This window comes from Sapajus apella, unplaced genomic scaffold (genome assembly GCF_009761245.1).
Source record: "Sapajus apella isolate SASKATOON/1434 unplaced genomic scaffold, GSC_monkey_1.0 scaffold9, whole genome shotgun sequence".
Lineage (NCBI taxonomy): Eukaryota > Metazoa > Chordata > Mammalia > Primates > Cebidae > Sapajus > Sapajus apella.
Genome location: NW_022436949.1, coordinates 21,962,652 through 21,983,567, shown reverse-complemented (window position 1 = coordinate 21,983,567; position 20,916 = coordinate 21,962,652). Strand labels below are relative to the sequence as shown.

The following is a 20,916-nucleotide window of genomic DNA, read 5'->3' as shown; positions in this document are numbered from 1 at the left end:
TGCAGCTTAACAAAGTCAGCACTGATACGGTAATATGCATGCTCCATTACTTTATTATGAATGCTTTATAGCTTTTTAAAAACTAAATATTTGAGACTTTATTATTTTAAAAAAGAAGATTCTAGGCGTTAGCATGTAGCTCTTTATTCCCTTACAGGCTAACTGTGCTCTGTTAGGCTTTTTATTGTTTAGAGAGAGTATGCTTTGGACAGCAGTGTTTGATCAACTATTGATCCAAAGCCTTATAAAAATGAGCCATGTCTTACTGATTAGTTTACTTGTACAGTGATTTTTTTTGTTCCCTTTCCATGGTACTTTTCCCCCTCATTTTTGTTTTTTATCTTTTTAGCTGCAACACTGGGATCTTCTTTATCTCACTGACAACTCTCAATAGGTTTGGTTTCCTGCTTCCTGCAGTACAGCATGTCACCTGAGGCACATGCAACCTATTTTTTTTTTAAGTGGAAATTTATTAAAATGTTTCTATTCAACTTTCTGTTGATGGAAGTGGGGACTTATTCCAGCTATGAGCCTATTATCACTAACCCATGTTATCGAGCTAAACATTTCTACAGTGGTGCCCGTTCTGGAAAGTTTTAACAGCATACCTGTCTAAATGGAAAGATTTATGATGTCTCCCCATGCAATATGAGACACATTCCAGCATAGCTCGGTTTTCATTCATTTCCTGTTTTTCATGTGCTTTAAAAGAAATTTACCTCAGGGAACATGTAATTGGATAGAAACATCCACAGTGAGGGAAGATACTTAACAGACTTTATTTTCCGGAAGGCTTTGCCATGAGACTTGGACACTTAGACATTGTAATACTGTTTTGGCAGTACAGGAAGCATGCAATTGATATGTCACGGAAGCCAGGAGATCCGGAAACACAGACTCCACCCTCTTTTGGTCATGATCTTTTTTCATCTTTCTGGCAACAGTGAGAGAAGTACAGTAGCTATAGCATTTCACCTCCAAGTGTCAGGGAAGAGAATATCTTTTGCTTTTTTGTCATGCCTTTCACTTTCTGGGCTGTCTTTACGGATGCTCTTACAGCTGTCTACCTGAAGATAAGTGAGTTGTGGTGATACTGATTACAGCTGCTTATCAGAAGATAATGGGTTATAGTGAAACTGATTAGCCTACAGCATAAATTGAGTAAAAGGGGGAGAAAAACACAGTTTTGTCATGACTCAAGAGGAAGATGAGGCAGGCACACTGTCACTTTTGAGTGCTCTGTGTTCTAGCAGGTCTGCCATGACCCACATGGGAAATAAGGGGCTCCCCTCTGCTTGTGTTTCAGGACTACTCACCAGGGGACTCTCCACCAGGGACACCGCCAGCATCCCCCCTGTCCGCAGCTTGGCAAACGTTTCCGGAAGAGGATTCTGACTCCCCGCAGTTTCGAAGACGGGCACACACGTTCAGCCACCCACCTTCAAGTACAAAGAGAAAGTTGAATTTGCAGGATGGGAGGGCTCAGGGTGTACGTTCTCCTCTGCTGAGGCAGAGCTCCAGTGAACAGTGCAGGTGAGTCTGACCCTCTCTCCAGAATGTGACCTAGATTCTCATGGTACACAGTTTTGATTACTCTGGAGGCAGGGTGGATTGTGACTTTATGCTGTAGCCAACTTTTGGTTTTGAGAAACATCATCAAAACAAATTAAGTTACCTCATTTATTAGGGGAAACAGGCAAGGTTAAGGCATACCTAAAAAGAAGAGTTAATTCATTTGGGTGGAAACCTTTTTTTTTTCCTCTTAGAAAAGTGGAAGAAACGAGATAACTGTGCAATTGTTTTGTCTGAAATCTGCTGATGACATGTTATTCAGTGCCTTGATGATGATTCTAGAGAAAAAAAGTCAGCAGATTTGAAAATAACATAGCAGTAGAACTTCATGTTAGCTTACAATAAAATACCAGCGTTTTAAAAGTCGCCTAAGTTACTTTCATACATGAGATAATATTCGATTATATTTTGTTACATAATAAAGCTAAATATGAAAATAGTTATCGATTGTATCTAGAATAAGGCGATATCTATCAAGAAGACTATATATACCATAATTGATGGGCAGTGTCCACCAAAAATGATCTTACGTGATATTTAAAACATAATTTAACAAAACGTTGTTTGACATTTGGTGAGAAACAGTAAAGAAGATAAACTTGGAATGATTTCCTTCTTCCTGTGTAACACAGATCGAATTTATATCTTAGAACTCATTTTGTTTTTCTTCTTTACCTATGAACCTGATACAGAAAATAGGGTTAAGTAAAGATGCTGGTTGGAGAGAAAAAAAATACAACTAGATGTGAAAGGAGAAGGCTAATTTTTATATCAGGTGTTATCAAATTTGCCAGCATTTCTTTTAAGGTTTTGTTTTCATTGTTGTTTTCTGAATGTTTCAGAATTTAAAAATGAGATATTTTACGATACAAAAATAAAATTAACAGAATTCGTTATTCTCAGATTTTTTTTTTGGTGTGTGTGTGTGTAAAGGATATTAAATGTTCATATGTATATCAAGATATTTAAATGATCACTTCCTTTATATTTACTCAAGACAATAGAACTCTTTTTTCCCTAGGAAAAAATATTTTCAAGAATGAAAGACATCAATCATTTTAGACGATAAATACCTTAATTCTTCCCTCTGTTTTCCACATTTTATAATGTGTCAGTTCAAACAATTTCTGTCACTATAAAAAGCTGCTCTCTGTGTCATTGTGAAAACTTGCTATGGAAAGAATTTTCTAGATTTTGGACTTTCAATTCAACCATAGTGGCACAATTCCACTGTCTTCAGGAAAGAACACGGACATCAATGTTTGTTAAGCCAAAGGCATTATGATAACTTCTAACAACCAAACATGTTGTTCTTAAGTATTTAGAAGCGTTTATATCTTTAAAATAGTCAAAGTCTTTGAACTAGTGATAATCAGTCTTTCCTTCTGGAACTTGTTTCCTGTAATTATTTGTGCTTTCCTACTTTTTCCCCTTGAAGTATCTTTTGCATGTGAAAACAAATACTTTCTGTCCTCAACTTGTTAAGAATTTTTTAGAGACAAACACAGATGCTGAGAAATACTGTGCAGATAAGGAATTCGAATTATGAGAGAATGAAATTAGATCATAGTTATCTAAATAGAAAACTGCATGCTTTTTTTTTTTTTTAATGTAAGATCCAGCACTGAGCCTTAGGAAAGATTAAATCAATAGCAAGAACCTGTTTATATGCTTTTTCATAGTGAATGAAGATTTTGCCAAAATATAAATTAAGACAAATTTGCTGTATTTTCTGTACTCAGCACTCTTTCATCAGTTCGACGCATGCACAAGGAGAGTAATTCTTCCTCCAGTCTTCCAAGTCTTCACACTTCCTTCTCTGCCCCTTCCTTCACTGCCCCCTCTTTCCTGAAAAGCTTTTACCAGAATTCAGGTAGACTGTCCCCACAGTATGAAAATGAAATCAGGTGAGATCAGTGTCCTCTGTTTGCAAAGCGAAATTTTCTGCAGTGATATGCTAATATGTTACTAAAAAGTGGTTGATTAATTTTGGAGTGACATTTATGCATCCCCGTGTTGTGCTTGTTCTAATCTGTTTCTAATATATTGGTTTCATTTCCAATTAATTTTATTAAGAAAACTTTTTCAACCAGTAGTTTTAAAGCTTTTTGATGACATGATTATCTTTTGAATTATGTTTTTTTGTATTATTTGCGTGTTTCTTTTTCTCAAACTCCAAAGTTTAAGCTTTGTATTGTTAGCACGCCGATGCTGACATATGCTAAGCAAAGCTTCCCTAATCATGCCTTTCATTTTCTTGGCCTTTCTAGACATATTTAATGGAATTCAAAAGGCACTGATTGAAAACAATTGTACTAAACTGATAGATACAATAATATCTTTATTTTTAAGTATATAGAATATTTCCTAGGCATTTCTTTGAGTTTTCAATGACAGACTTTTCTGAATCTCAATATAAATCACACAGCGGTTTCAAGATCATATTGATAGCAACTCTCAGATAGGATACGGGATCTATGAGGGATCTCTTAAATCTTGCGAACATTCTATTTTGTTTTGTTTTTATCCCTGGTATGGAAAAGGTATAGCCTGTTAAATCTTACTGCTTGTTCTTTTAGTAACACAAAATTAGATGTAGTGATTTTTGGAGAATCACTTTTTAAAACAATTGAAATTATACATGCAATAATATTGATCACTCAAATTCTTAGTGGAGTGCTGCAGCCTCTAGAAAGTAGTGGGCTTAGTTGGGAACCTTTCTAAATTTGTTGGTGGAGTAGATGTTTGTGAGGTTCATTCCTGCTTCTGTATATAACTTGACTTTTTCATTTTTATTGCTGTATAGTGTTCCATTTCATACATTGCAGTTTATTCACTCTCTTGCTGATGGATATTTGGGTTGTTTTTTGTTGTTTAATAATTGGCAATTTTTGTAGTCATTAGAGGAATACATGTCATCCACTAGCCTGTGTGCCATTAACATCTTCTTGGATATTCTTTTGGCCTATTTATCTTAGACACAAGAAATGCTAAAAGTTAACAGATAACTAGGTAGCACTCACTCACTAGTTAAATTCGACTAATTCTTAAATTATCTCTGAGTGTCTTTTGTCCATGTATGCCTTTTTTTCACTTTAAGAGAGATAACCAATACTGGATTAATATAATTTTGATCTTGAACTTTCCTCTGAATTAGTGCAAAGTCATGTTCAAACATTGAATTTGATTTATTGTGAAGAAAGTATATGAACAATTTACTGTAGAGTGCTTTCAAGAACAATCTTAGGAAATTTTAAAGGCGATAACCACAAAACTAGTGTAAGATATATAGAATATGAATTTAGAAAACCAGGAATATACATAAAGATATCAATTGCCTTATCTCTGTAATCTTGCCTACTAATAAGAACACAACACTTTCAACCAAACCTATTTGCATTTTCTTATTGTTATTTTTGGTTAAAGTGAGCATGTGGGGAATTCCAGTTTCCTTCCTGAGCGAACCAGGCCATTAAGAAGATCAAAGGTTAACTGTGACTAGGATGTAAAGCACAGAAGTGGTGGCTTCTGATTGTTCATACTGTTTAATATAAGGTTATTCATTTGCTTTCAGGAGTTCCTGCTTAGTTGTTGGTATTACTTTTGCCAATAGCTTCCCAAAGCCCTCTATAGCTCATTCTAATAGAGGGATATTGAAGTCACAGGGCAAATACACGTTAGTTTCGGGTTGAAAAATTTCACCTTGTTGCAGCAGTGTTGTTTGAAGTGCTAAATTGAAATATATGGCAAACTTTAAAATTTCTAAGATCATTAAAAATCATTGTTTTCTGTATGTTTTAATGTTTTCTTGGTTGTATGCAATTCTAAAAATCCTTGAGGACTTTTTTGTACCCTTCTCTATACTTTTTAAGTTTGACAGCATAAAATCAATAGGCCAAAATTATACTTGAAAAAAATTGTTTTCCCAGAAAAGGACACTAATTAAAAGCACACAGCTCAGTGGATTATCACAGAGTGAACGGCACTGTTTTTCCTTCACCCCAGTCAGTAAATGGAATGCCAGCAGCATGCCTGTGGCTCCTCCCATTTCCCCATCCAATCACCATCCCCATGCTGACCTCAGATATCCTAGATTAGCTGTGCTTGGTTTTGAACTTTATACAAATGGAATGATACAGGCTATATTCTTTTATTTTGCAACTTTCACTGACATTTGTTTGTGAGATTTATTCCTGTTTTAATGAGCATCTATTTCATTCATTTTATTGGTATATAGTATTCCATTTAATACATCTCAATTTTCCCATTCTTTTGTGAATAGACATACGGGTTGTTTCTAGGTTTTTGGCTTTGAAGAGTCCTGTCGTCACTATTATTGTACATGTCTTTAAGTGTACCTACATATGCATTATTGATGATTATCTACACAGTAGTAAAGTTGTTGGACAGAATGGTCTCTTAATAGGTTTATCTCAACTAGTAAGTCACTTCAACATAAATTTACTAGTTAGAAGCTTGGAGAGTTTTTTCTTCTGTATTTTGAAATAACTTATAATTTATACTAAAGTTGTCAGAAATATTGCAGAGGATTCCTGTTAACCCTTTATTTAGGTTAATCAACTTTTTATATTTTGCTACATTTGCTTTATAACTTTTGGTCCATTTACATATATATACATACATATGTGTACATGTCTATATTTCCTCATCCTAAGCCATTTGTGAATAAGTTGCATGCATCGTGTCCCTTTACTCTTAAAACTTTAGGGTGTATTTCCAAAGAAAAAGGATATTCAAGAGCATGGTTTCTGAACCCCACTGGCTTCTGAACTCTACATTCTCATTATCACTTGTTTTAAAGAGAATATCATGTATACATAATTACCATGCTATCTGGAACTATTCAGAACACTGAGGGGAGAAGGTTCATAGTACTGTCAGTTATAATTTTGTTGTCACTGCCGTACCTAATATCTTATCAGTTGCATAAAATGGATTTCTAAACATGCATAGTCAAATAGGGAAATAGGATAGGGTAGGAGATAGGTTAACAATACTATTACTTTTTTTAAAAGCACATTAATTTGAAATTTTAAATTCAGATTTAGCATCCTTTTCCAGGACTGCTATCCTGAATTATTGAAAACATGTTAGGTTACTGTTTTTAAGCAGGCTGAGAAAAAGGAGCCAAGATCTTTTTAATAGTTGGTTAGTAGGTTTTTTTGCACATAACTGAAATGATAGAGGAGAGGGAGTGGGTGTATTTTTTTTAACCTTACTGTGAATTAATTTTTTAATGTTATTTCATTGTTTAGTAGTTAAACGGTAATTCTATATGATGATATGGTATATTTTTATAACATCTGTTTATTAAGTATTATTATCACAGGCATATTTGTTACTTGTTATAATTGCTTCTCAGGTTTTAAGCCTATACTTAAAAAATTATTTTATTGAAATTCATTGCTCAGAAGTAAATGACAGTCAAAAAAGTAAATGATAGCTATGATTTCTATTTACTTATAAAACTTTTCAATAGGAAAATAAAATCTTTGATGATAAAGTACTTTGTGGTAAAGTTTTTGTTTTATATTTCTCTTTATTCTGTAAAAAAAAAAATAGTGTAATTATTTATTGTGGCTCATTATTGAAGTAACCATACCATGACTTATTGATGATTTACGGGAATGCCTTTTATTCTGAATCCTGATTTGGACATATCTCTCTGTGTGTGCTAATTCCATTCCTTGTTTTCCTGTTGTACTAGACAGGACACTGCTTCAGAATCAAGGTGATTAGAGGTCTAAATATTTTCATTTAAAAAAATTCACAAATTCTTCCAACTGAACATCATCATTAGTTTAAAAAGCAGTTTTGTTTGTCTTCTGAATGCATGTCATCTTTCTGAGTGCTCTGAGGTCTATATAGTAGGGAAAATGTGACCCTTGTTGTAATCAGAGACCATGAATTACTATGTAAAATGTTGATTGCAAACAGAAATCCTGTTTCTACTCTATTCCATGCTGAAATTTCCTTAAAGCTGTGCTGTGGCCTTCAACCAAAGCCTAATTTTAATTTTAAATTAATAGAAGTGAATTTGCTAGTTAAGGGGTACATATGTACCTAAGTGGAGTTTATTCCAAATGCCGAGAAGATGCAGAAATGAGCATCCTAAAAGAAACATACTTCCAAAATTGAATCTGCTTTTCAACTGAAGAGGATTAATCTATTCTGTTCACCTAAATTCCCATCATGTTGGTCACTTTGGGACACTGCTAAAGCCATTCAGATCTCCCATTTGTCTGGACACAGAAAACACCTAGTTCCTTATTATGGAAGTGTGACCACATCTGTGATGACATCTCTTGACTCACATGCTTTTGTTGTGATAAACATGCAGAATCACTGCTGAACAACCAGTGCAAATACTGTCCTCTGCTTTATTCCAGTTTCTACGTGTTGCTCTTATCATGAGCCCAGTGAAAAAGATGCATGCTCATCTTCCTATTTGGGGCCACTATTTAGATGTTTATGTAGCTACTGTAAAAATATAATATTAAGTATTGCACTAGAATGAGATGTTCAAGGAGATAAAATCCTCAGAAAATTATTTGGGCAACAATGATAAGATTAGAAAGTGACTTTTTTTGAGATTTGTAATTAGCAAGTGTCAGTCATAGTTAGGTGTAAGACCATTTAAATAATACTTCTTATCTATTCTTAAAAGCCTAATGGAAATGTTAGTTCTGTCTTGTGCCCTTTTAGGTTTTGCTACAGGTATGGAATTAGGTCTGTTTATTACTTTAGAGATAATCTAGCCTACGATATCCTTATTTTACACATGGTTAGATTGAACCCCAAAGAGGTTTTATATTTCACTTGATTTTTTTTTCAGCTTAGGTAATCAGGATATAAATAAACATATGAGATACCCAGAGATGTTTTAAATTCCTATATACTAAACTTCTTTTCTTAAAATCTGCACTGTGTGGAGTTTAGGAAATAAAACTCTTTGTTCTTCTCCTTCTTTTATCTACGTGTTGTTCCACTGACTAATATATCTCTTTTGACTCATAGGTCAAATACGATATATTGATTTCCACTAGAATAGGTTAATCTCAATTTTATTTAATTAGTAAAGATTTTCCATATGATAACAGACATGTACGCAGTTGAAAGCCAGAACCTATATAAACTGTAGTGCACCTGATGCAATTATGAGTTAAATTGTACTGTGGATCCTTTAGAAAAAATACAGTTTCATTCCTATATTCTTCCACTTAGCCTTTCTTAAGGCTTACAAAGAGAAGGCTTTTTCTGCTTTCTGTTCAATAGTTGCTATCACATTAATCAAGTTTCGATACCTATCTTATGTTGTAATTCATTGTGATTTAGATGTAGATTTAGCCAGTGTGTAGCTATTTATTTGGACCTTTAGAGATAGAGTCTTGCTGTGTCACTCAGGCTGAAGTGCAGATGCTGGGAGTTTCAGCTGGCTGCCAGAGGGCTGGGGGATAGGAGGCAGGTTGCCGATCAGCAGAACACCACCTTTGTAAGACTGGTCCTGACAGAAGAGTTTACCTTTGTACAAAGTGTATCTATGTTGCCCTGGCAGGAAGTAAAATCTGACTCCATTCTTCTTAAAGTTGAGTCTCTATGAGTGGCCATTAGAGCACCTTCATTCTGTACAACAGTCAGTGAATTAATTCTTTTTAAAGCAGGCAAGTAGGCTTTACAATTCTGTGTTAAAATAAGAAATATGATATTAATTTAAGAGTTGATCTGGTAAAGGCTATAATTGCTTGTTCAAGGATGTGTTAAAGGTTAAATTGAAGCCTTGACAAGTTCATATTGTAGCCAAAGCATTTGATGGATGCTGTATACAAAGGACTCGGAAATAGTTTTCCTACCCTATACTGGGGGATACATGTAATATGGGATATTTTCTCCCCATATAAAGTCTTAATTTGTGTTCATGAATTGTGGTTCTTAATTAATTGGTGAGTAATAAGAGAGAGCATATATGCAGTATACCAATCAAAAATGGGTGGAAGTTTTCCAAGATATATTTCCTTCCTAGATATTTATTTTTAACTTTGAGAATTTCTGAGAGGTGGCGCTGGTACAGAATACTTTTCCTGAATATGTCACTTGGGAAGCGGTTTTATAATACACATGTTTAGATTCCCAAATACAAAAGAAGAAGGAAAAAGATTTTATGGAAACATAAGGGAATGGTTATAATTTGTTTCATCATTTTAAAAATGTAAAGATAATTAAAATACCAGTGTATGTATAATTAAGGTGTTTTTCATTTGGTCCTCCTATTTACAATAAGTATATACATTTTTGGAATGTAATTATTTCAAAGCAAAGAAAAGGAAATGAGACATTTACATAAATGAGCACCTAATTGTACTCTGAAGTTATTTCTCTGCTGTTATAAAATTAACCCATTAAAAACTGGAAAGAGAGATACCCAACCAAGAGGCTTAGTGCTAACTGGAGACTTAATTTTTCACCCGAAATGCAAAGGATCCTGGGGTTCCCGACAGCTTTGTTTCTGGGGTCCTATAGCGCTTTGTTCAAAATGAATGCAAAGAGTATTTACACTGGCAGGATAAGCTGCAGTGCCTAATGTCTGGATTCTGGACCGCCTGGGATTGAATCCTGGCTCCTTCACTTTATTATCCATGTGACTGTGGGCAAGTTACTTAGCCTCTTTCTATTTTAGTATTGTCACTAAAAATGGAAGTAGTAATGACACCTACCTTGTAAGGTTGCTTTGGGGATGAAATTAATTCATACTTGTAAAATGTTTAGAACAATTGATACCCGGCATGAAGTAAGTGCTTTCTGAGAGGCTTAGCTTTATTATTGTTATGGTAAACACATGTTGTCTTGTTTTTATTTTTACTCAAAACGTAGACACATTATGCTTGCTTACCTAAGTTTAATTAAAGGAGACGTTAGTGTGATAACTAATATTGTAATAAAAAACAAACAAACCAAAAGAATTAAACTCCCTGCCCCCATCCCAGTGTAGTTTTTAAGTTGGGTTATAGGAATTTTGATGCAGTGTTTCATGTGGTTTTGATTCTTGCAGTTGCCACCTTAAGAATGGCAGATTGCTGACTAAATGTAAATCAAACAGGAAACTACTATAAGTTACATAATTGCACTGACTGCTTAAACCTTTATTGGGAACTTGACTTCTGAATACAGATCTTCTCTTATTAAAAGCAGAGCTGCCTTTGCCATATCTCAGCAACCAACTGCTTTTTCAAGATGTCGATTTTTAGTACAAGATAAAGGGTCAGTGGTATGTTATGTAAGTTCTTCTTTTCAGTGCATTATTATCTTCTATATTGACTGCTAATTTTTTGGCTTAGTACTAGTCATTAAATTCTAGACATGGGTGAAAAATTTGTCATTGGGCAGTTTATTTATATGATAGGATTTAAAATTTTAGATTTATGAAATTTCCAAATACATATCTGTGGGCTAATGTAAATACCGTATGCGCCTCTTTTATAACATATTCCCCCCCAAACCTTGTATTTTATAGGCAATCATGAAACTGATATGGGTACAACCCAGTTTTATTTTTAGTACCTTCTAAACACTTGATATGTCATTAGCAGTGAATTGGAAGGTAATTGTTAAAAGCTATATTAATTCCAGCATTAAAATATAAACATTTCAGAATCCTTTGATTTGGTCAGCTCTGTTAGAGCACTTTAAAAGTCAAGAGAAATTAATATTTGGTAACTTTTGTCACGTGGGGCATTGAAAATAAGTGCATTTACATAAGGATTTCATTTAGCTTTCAAAGCTTAAGTTATAAATTAGATGCTTTTATGTAGGAATGAAATAACATTTACTAGAAAAAATATGCTTTTTGTTTTTTATTGTCGTGGTCTATACCTACCAGTGCCATCAACAGTTCAGAGCATACATTCAAGAAACAAAGCTATTAGAGCTTTCTGCCAAAAGGACTTAAAGTCAGGACTCCCAATAAAGGGTTTTAAGAAGGTAGATCTTTTATTTATTCCTGACATGTTAGCCTAACCAATATTTTTGTCTATTTCACTTAACCTGCTGAGTTAATGTTTCATTTAGTTTTACAAAATATTATTTTATTCAGTGGATATTTATTGAGTGCTTATTATTTGCTCATTACTACACTAGAAGCTATAAATATTCCTATGAACTGGGCATTTGGCAAATAACTGCAAGCAAGATCATGTTATAAAAATGAAGGTACTGAGTACTTCAGCAGTATTTATTGGGATGTAATTATACACAGAACATTTGAATCATTTTTTAAAAGGGAAATACTTGCATTAATGTTTTCTAAAGTGCAAATAAAGGCAAAGGCAAATATATATATATATTCAATATTTCAGGAAGCTTTGTTGTTTTGTTTTTTTGAGACAGAGCCTCACCCCGTTGCTTAGGCAGGAGTGCAGTGGTGTGATCTTGGCCCATTGCAACCTCTGCCTCCCAGGTTCAAGTGATTCTCCCACCTCAGCCTCCTGAGTAGCTGGGATTACAGTTGTATAATTAGCCACACCTGGCTAATTTTTGAGTTTTTAGTAGAGAGAGGGTTTTGCCATATTGGCCAGGTTGTTCTCAAACGCCTGACCTGAAATGATCTGCCTGCCTCGGCCTCCCAAAGTGCTGGGATTACAGGCATGAGCCACCATGCCCAGCCTCGGGGAGTTTTTTTTTTGTTTTTGTTTTTGTTTTTCAGAATTTCATTTTATTTTGAGACGGAGTCTCGCTCTGTCACCCGGGCTAAAGTGCAGTGGTAGATTCTCGGCACACTGTAACCTCTACCTCCCGGGTTCAAGTGATTCTTGTGCCGTAACCTCCTGAGTAGCTGGGATGACAGGTACCGCCACCACGCCTGGCTAATTTTTTTTTTTTTTTTTGTATTTTTAGTAGAGACAGGGTTTCACCATGTTGGTCATGCTGGTCTTGAACTCCTGGCCTCAGGTGATCCACCTGCCTCGGCCTCCCAAAGTGCTGGGTTTACAGGCAGTGAACCATGGCACTGGCCACTGTCTCAGGGAGTTTTGAACAGTGGACCCATATTAGGGTTATAATGTTATCCTGGATACATAATAACCAGTTGGACTATATTGAGATATATGTATCAAGTACTGTACTTTCTAAAGTATTACATTATTATACTTGCTGTCTACATAGCAGCTCAGAACTCTTTTTTTTCGACTTTAATTTAGCTATTCCAGAAGTAATGTTTCCATAAAATAGATCCAGACTAGAACTGACTGAATTACCTGAGTAAATAAAGAGATGATAGGGGCCGGATGCGGTGGCTACGCCTGTAATCCCAGGACTTTGGGAGGCCGAGGTGGGTGGATCACGAGGTCAAGAGATCGAGACCATCCTGGTCAACATGGTGAAACCCCGTCTCTACTAAAAATACAAAAATTAGCTGGGCATGGTGGCGCATGCCTGTAGTTCCAGCTACTCAGGAGGCTGAGGCAGGAGAATTGCTTGAACCCAGGAGGCGGAGGTTGTGGAGAGCCGAGATCGCACCATTGCACTCCAGCCTGGGTAACAAGAGCTAAACTCTGTCTCAATAAAAAAAAAAAAAAAAGAGAGAGATGATAGGCAGGTGCTGAATTGTCCTTCTCACTATGAATTGCCTCAACACTATTGAGTTCCTTTGAGTATCTGAGAGTGGCTCGTCTGGATCAGCTTTATTTCTGACCTCGGAACTCTCCTTTTTGATTCCATCAAAAGTCTCATACCTTCATTTGCTGGTATCACCACTTGTAAATATTGGTATCCTCATCATTCTATCAGGCAAACTCAGACTGTGAAACTTAAAAGTGTAAGATACTCCTGCCACTAACAGCAACAATTATTGTGAGGTCTTCCAGCAGCATAGTTGGCCTCAAAAATAATTTTGAGTCACACTGACCTTTTTTGCAGTTAAGTCTGGTGTAACTCAGAGTGGTCTTTTCTAGGATATGAAATTTTTAGAGTAGAGGACCATTTTCACATGCACTAATATAGCATGATGTGACACCACTCCCTGTCCCCCCAAAATTGAGGGAGATGATTCTAGAGTCAATTAATTTCAATAAATTGGGGAATTTCTATACACTATTTCCCTGCTGGAGAGGCACAGTGCATGCCAGTGTATTAACAGTCTCTAACCAGTTCCGCTGTAAAGAAATCTGTTTACATTTTTTTTAACAGTCTGGGTGTGGTACCTCATGCCTTTAATCCCAGCACTTTGGGAGCTGAGACAGGAGAATTGCTTGAGCCCAGGAGTTTGAGACCAGACTGGGGAACACAGTGGGACCCTGTTTCTATGAAGAATTTTTTTTAAATAGCCAGGTGTGGTGATGTATACCTGTAGTCCCAGCTGCTCTGGAGGCTGAGGCAGGAGGATCTCTTGAGCCTGGGAAGTTGAGGCTGCAATGAGCTATGATCGCACCACTGCATTCTAGCCTGGGTGAAAAAATGAGACCTTATCTTACAAAATAAATAAATCAATAAAACCATAAGATCTATATTTTAACTTAGCTATCCAATCTTATTTGACCCTAGTTTTTTCTTAGTATGTCACCTAACAATAATCCCAAGGTTGACTCTTCTGCCTATATTCAGTTTATCTTTTGCGACAATCCAGCGATTGGTAGCTGACAATTAGAAGACAGATCTTAAGAGTCATAGGCCATTAGAAACAGTCTTTGTTGACCTGTTCTATAAGAGCTCTAACAAAAGCTCTTCGTGAGCCTTTTATGGAATATTTACCTTGTTTCGAATAAGCTAAATACATGTTATTTCCTTAGCAAAGCATGAGTTCATGACTTAAGCCACCTGTACTCCTCCTTACAAGTGCTTCTGTTCGTCAGATCAGAACTAGGACTGGTTGGCTGCTAAGGAATGAGTAGAAACAGGGGAGCTTCTCATGACTGGGCTGTGGCCTAGATTGCAGTTTCCCCAAAATGTGGTGGCCTGTGTGACAGTGTGCCTGGTGACGCATCGCTCCATGTTGCCTGTGGCTTTTGCTTGTCCGTGGCAGAACTTGTGAATGGCTTGTGCTACCAGTTGGTTGTGAAGTGCCATGATGGGCAGCTCACCTTACAAGTGATACATTTGTTTGCTTTCTGCAGTGATGGAGAAGGGAGGAAAAGGACCTCGTCTTCCTGCAGCAATGAGTCCCTAAGCGTGGGTGGAACCTCTGTCACTCCTCGCAGGATCTCCTGGCGACAGCGCATTTTCCTCAGGGTTGCTTCTCCCATGAATAAATCTCCCTCAGCAATGCAGCAGCAAGGTCTGTGTGGTACTCCCTAAGGAACTGCTCCTTGTGAGTGTCAGAAATTAGCTAATGGAATGCAAATGCTGTGTATAAAGAGATTTAAGTGATTACACTGTAGAAACAACTTTCTGTGTGTAGTACAGTGGTTTCCCTTTCAGGTATCATTAGAAAACATTAGACATTCAACACTTGCTTATTCAATGAATGAATGAGTGAGAGAGTTTCCAAAAACCTGTACTTGTTGAGGGAACTATGATCATGCTAAGAAAGAAGTTGTATGTCCATTTTCTTTTTCTGGTTTTTTTTTTTTTTTTTTTCTTCTTGAGATGGGGCCTTGCTCTGTTGCCCAGGCTGGGGTTACAGTGGTACAATCATAGCTCCCTGTAGCCTTGAACTCCTGGGCACAACAGTCATCCCATCTTAGCTTCCAAAGATCTTTTATTATTAGAAAAGCAACATAGTCTTTTATAAGAGCTGCACACAAAACAAAGTGACATATAAATATTGAACAATAAATACACTATGCAAATACCAAGCAAAAGAGAGCACAGGTAGCTCTCTTCAAGCAATTGACTTATTAAAGCAAAAGCATCCAAAGAGGCAAACAAAAAGATTGAACAATCATGAAAACATACATAATGATGTAAGAGCTAGAAAATAACACCTAAAAGAATGCTGGAGTGAAATCACTAAATTAATAGCTCCCACAGGAGATTTTAACATATTTCTCTCTAGAAATTAAATATAGATAATATTTGAGTAACACAAGCGAATAAACTTGACCTATATTTATATAGGAGTTCACCTCCTATAGAGAAAACTCATTCATTTTTGGTACACTTGGAACATTCATGAGATGTAATTATGTACCTGTCCACAAAGATGTTTAAGTAAATCTTTTTGAAATCCAGATAATCATGATCATTTATGAATATTCTCTGACCACAATGCCAAAAAAAGAAAGAAACAAAGGATTAGAAGACAACTAAAATGGGAATAGAAAACTACTCTTAGAAACTAGAAGGAAGAAAATTTGATGATTAGAGCCTTACCTGTTGAAATGAATCTAGGGAGCAGTTAAACGCCATGAGTGTATTAACATAAAACCAAGAAGGACAAAAATTAGTTGTACTGAGTGTTTAACTCAAAAAGCTAGTAAAGGAGCCAGATATTAAAATTTAAAAACAACAGCAATAAAACATATGGAAGTAAATGATAAGAGTAGAGGCAGAGGTCAGTGAATAAAAAAAAGAAAAAAGAAGAAGAAAACAAGAAAATAACTGGTATTACTAAAGATGAAGCTAACTCTGTCTGAGGCGGTCAGGAAAAGCTTCACAGAACAATTAGGTATTTATTTAAACTTGTTACTAGAAGAGCTGTGCTTCAGAAAGTAGGAATGACGAGGCTCTGGAGTCACTGGAGTGAACTTTGCAGATGAGAGAATCATGAGAAACTCAGCATGATGGGTACAGAGAATGGGAGACTGAGATATCAGGCAGGAAGTCTTAGTGGAGACCAGAATCCGAAGGGACTTAAACGCTAGTCCCAGTTTGTTCTTGGGAAATAACCATTGAAATGTCTTAAGAGATGTGCTCCTAGTTGTTAACATGAAACTTACTGGTAGTAGTATGGAGGATGGCCTGGAAGGAAGGGAAGGAATGAGCAGCCTGTTAAGAGAGTGTTGCATGTGGAATACTACGCAGCCATGAAAAAGAATGAAATCATGTTCTTTAGAGCAGCATGGATGCAGCTGGAGGCCATTATCCTAAGAATTAACACAGGAGCAGAAAACCCAATACTGCATGCTCTCACTTATAGGTAGGAGCTAAACACTGAATACACATGGAAACAAAGAAGGGAACATTAGACACTGGGAGCCCTGTGAGGGTGGAATGTGGGAGGAGGAGGAGGATTGAAAAACGACTTATCAGGTACTCTGCTCACTACCTGGGTGATGAAGTCGTTTCTACATTGTACCCCAGAGTCACAACATAATTCACCCATGTAGCAAACCTGCACATGGACCCCTGAACCTAAAATAAAAGTTGAAAAAGAAAAAAGTGCTGCAGGAGAAGCGAGTAGAGGGAGTGTTGTGCTTGGCCAGGAGAGGCCCAGCATTGCTCAGTGGCTGTGCTTCTAACAGATTTTCATGATTGAGGTACACCTTTGGAGATCACTGATACCTACCCACTTCTTGTTCCTCACAGCCAGAGAATATACATAAGTAAATTGCAGAAGTGCTGGACTCAGGAAAGGCAAGTTGGTTTGGGGGCACCTATCTTACAGAGCTCTTTGGGTAGAAAGAAGAAGTGGTGAAATGGTCTGTACTTTTGTTTCATCATGACAGGGAAATCCAGAAGGGGAATTCAGTCTAGTGAATTTACTTAAATATTAGTTCCAGAAACTTTGTTATAGGGAAAGCAGCTTTTGACATTTTTAAGTGTAGAAGATCAGATGGGAAACTTGTGTTGTCTCGGTTACTGCTAAGGAATGCCTCTCACTGTGTTCTTCTCTGCAGATGGATTGGACAGGAGCGAGCTGCTGCCACTGTCCCCTCTCTCTCCAACCATGGAGGAGGAACCGCTGGTTATATTCCTGTCTGGGGAGGATGACCCAGAAAAGATTGAAGAAAGAAAGAAATCAAAAGAACTGAGGAGTTTGTGGAGAAAAGCTATACACCAACAAATCTTGCTGCTTCGAATGGAAAAAGAAAACCAAAAACTTGAAGGTTAGCCATTCTAACAGACTAAATGCTATGATGCTGTGATTTAAGGGTGTAGGTTAAACCTACCTTTCTCTCCCCCTACGTACCAGCCGCACTCATTTTTGGACTGTAAGCTCACTGTAAGATGAATATGTACTGATTATAATTGTTGATTTCCATTTTTTGAGGTAGTTATAACATGGGAGAGATCAGCTTCAGATATTTGCGGTTTTGCTTTAAATGGGTTTGCATTTTAAATAAATTTAAGACATTAGAAACCCTTAGAGTATATTTAGATAAAATAGAATGTAGATAATAGAGAATCAATCTATTTGAAGTGACTAAAAGTTTATTATTTTAGTGTCACTTCTAAAAAATCCTTAAATATGAGAAAGCAATTTTTTTAATGTGATTTTGACGTTTCAGGTCAATTACATTCATAACGGGAGAAATATGTCCACTTCAAATAAATTCTACTTACACTGTATTCAATTTAACTATTTAATTATAATGACCTGTTATTAAGCCAAATCTGTTCCTATTTTTGTTAACGCTTTATAAATGTTCTGTTTAACAAAATTACATTCAAATCATTACATTTAGAATCAAATAATTTATAATAGCTTTTGTGTTGTTTGAGATATTTTATTACTAAGTTTATGATTACCAAATGCTTTGGAATGTGTTTTGCAGCCTTTGAAAGAATTATTATATAATTTACTCCAGTACTGATAGAACCACATGCAAAGAGTTGCTCAAAAATCCAAAAAAATGCGTAAATGTCATCATTTTGGGAAAATCAGCTAACCTGAAAGGGCCTCATTTTTGTATTTGTAAAATGAAAGATGAAAGATTTAACATAAGTGGTCATTTGACTTTTAAGATTATTGGCACAAGTAAAATTTAGGTATTTCTCTCACTTGCTTTTATTATATTGTCTTTCATAAAGCTTTTTTAGTACAGGTAGTCCACATTTCTGAGTTTTATCATCTACCTTAAGGTTCCTGTTACTACACCTGTGATTCAATTCAAGGTTTTATTTGAACAATATATGGTTTGCAAGAGCACATTTAAAAAAATTGCTGTTAGCATAATGAAAAAGTACATAGGATTTTAATATCCTTTGGAAATACATCTTCTTTTCTTTTCAATAAAAATGCTATTAATTGTCACTGACATAATTTTAAATGTTTGGTGTGATAAATGGTATGCCCACTTGAGGTTTCAAAGGCTTCAAAAGAAATTGAATTCATATTTGTAAGCAAGTCGTTATATCTTAAACTAACTCAAAGAGGTTGAAAGAAGAAGATGGTCATCATTTCCTCAAAAAATTTAATGCATTAAACTATATTTTGCTTGGGAGTATGTACAAATAAAATCTGATATTAAATATCAAACGATGGTTTCAGAATCATAGCTATTTGAAGTAGAAATAGCCTTAGAGATTACTTAGCTAGATTCTTCATTCTACAGCAGAAGTAGTGACTGGCTTGGGGAAGGTAGGGAATTAACCTAAGGTCAGATAGTGACATACTGGCAGAGCAAGTACCAAAACTCATGTTTATTCATCCTGGTTCTCGGGCTTTCCCCAGTACCCCACAGTATTTCTCAGCTATGTGTGTTAATATAAAGAAACGAATGTTCTAATATAAATGGCTACATGTGTATTCTGAGGTCAGTTATACTATAAGATTTTAGAGGATCAGAAAGGAGGTGACATTTAGAATGTATTCTCAGAAATCTTTATCGGTTCTCGGTTTCTCTGCTTATATGACAAAGATGAAAAACAGTTTAACCTATGAAAATTCTAACCAATGGATAATTATTTCTAGATAGTTCTTTAGTCTTTTCTAGTTAAACAGTTAAGGGCAGATAGTAACTCCCCCTACTCACCATTTTATCCTCAGCGTGTGTGGCTGGCACTTAAGTTTATGATTATTTTAAATGCACAATAATCTAGAGAAGATTAGAGAAGAACTCTAAGGAAGTATTACGTTTTGTCCATTGTGAAGAAAATAATTAGTAAAGTTATATATAGGAGTATATTTGTTTTTAGCCTTAATAAACCCATGCCTTTAAAAAAATTATTTGGTTATCAGAGAAATATGAAGCAAATAGCCAAACACCCAAGTTAAACAGGGTTAGAAAGCCATCTGTGGTATCCAGAAGGAATAGTTTTGTGCTGCAATTTATCTTTAGATTATGTCTGGACTTTTAAGTAGGAATTTTTACTGCCTTGCTTGAATAATAAAGATATTTTAAGTCTTTCGAAATGGTTTCAAACATAGTAAAGAGTAACTTTCATTCTGCTATTGTTTTTGTGCTGTCGAGGACTTGGGATGCATGACACAGATTTGTGTTTCAGGAGGTAAGGTGGCCGAGCACTGTGAGCATGCGTGAATACTGATTGCTCTGAGACGTTCCTGTCCACTGGAATCCTAATGAAGAGAAGAAATAATACGCTTGTGTCTGTTCTTCCTTCTCTTTTGAAATTAATTGGTCATGATAAAGACCAAATCAAGATAATGATTGCTTTTATAGACATGCTTTTAATGAGCTCTGGGCATGTATGTTAGATCGTCAAATTAGAGATAATTCTATATTATTTAAAAAGTTGAGTTAGCGTAAACTTCAGTGAAAGGAAATTTTCTTTTTAAGTTTATTACAAATGAACACAGGAAGGCTGGGTGCAGTGGCTCAGACCTGGTAACCCAGCTCTTTGGGAGGGTGAGGTAGAAGGATTCCTTGAGGCCAGCAGTTTAAGACCAGCATGGGCAACATCAAGAGATCCCATCATTACAAAAAATTTGTCAAGTTAGCCAAGCATAGTGGCACATGCCTGTAGTCCCAGCTACCCAGGAGTGAGATGGGGGCTTAGGAGGTTGAGGCTGCACTGACCTATGATTGCACCAGTGCATTCCGGCTTGGGGTACAGAGTGAGAACCTGTCTCTAAAAAACAAAAGCAAAAACAAAAGAAAGAGAAAATAACGAACAGAGGAATGCATAAGCTAGCTTTATTAGTTATTAAGAGCAGTGTGGATAACTCCAGAAGCAGTTACAAAAATACTTTGTTTTATCATGGTTATAGGTTTTTCAAATCAAGTCCTTGTCTTCTCACATATGGCACATATAAAATATTAACACTTTCATGGCGTTTAAGATGATATGAGATATCATTTCCAAGTCTATCTGTCACATTTGTCAAAAAATGGAAAATTATAGAATGATCAGCTTTTTATGCTCAGCAGAGTTACTGTATGTAAGATACAGAGTGAAACCTCCTTAGGAGATTATTCCTCATTTTTTTTTCCACATGAAATGACTCAAAGCTTGAAATCCCTTTCATGTATTCTCAGTTTGTTTTAAATTTTC

The 20,916-nt window shown here is 35.9% G+C and overlaps 1 protein-coding gene across 10 annotated transcripts in view; it reads left to right on the top strand.

Moving 5' to 3' along the window:
- TBC1D4 (TBC1 domain family member 4) overlaps positions 1–20,916 on the top strand; it is a 177,461-nt gene that overhangs the window by 134,442 nt on the left and 22,103 nt on the right. For 2 of the 10 annotated variants that reach the window (XM_032277361.1, XM_032277364.1), the window contains 5 exons: positions 1,307–1,533; positions 3,315–3,479; positions 7,301–7,324; positions 14,694–14,854; positions 17,358–17,568. In XM_032277361.1, the coding sequence (XP_032133252.1) occupies positions 1,307–1,533; positions 3,315–3,479; positions 7,301–7,324; positions 14,694–14,854; positions 17,358–17,568 (788 nt within the window). The other 8 variants (XM_032277359.1, XM_032277357.1, XM_032277362.1 and 5 more) reach the window with 8 other exon arrangements.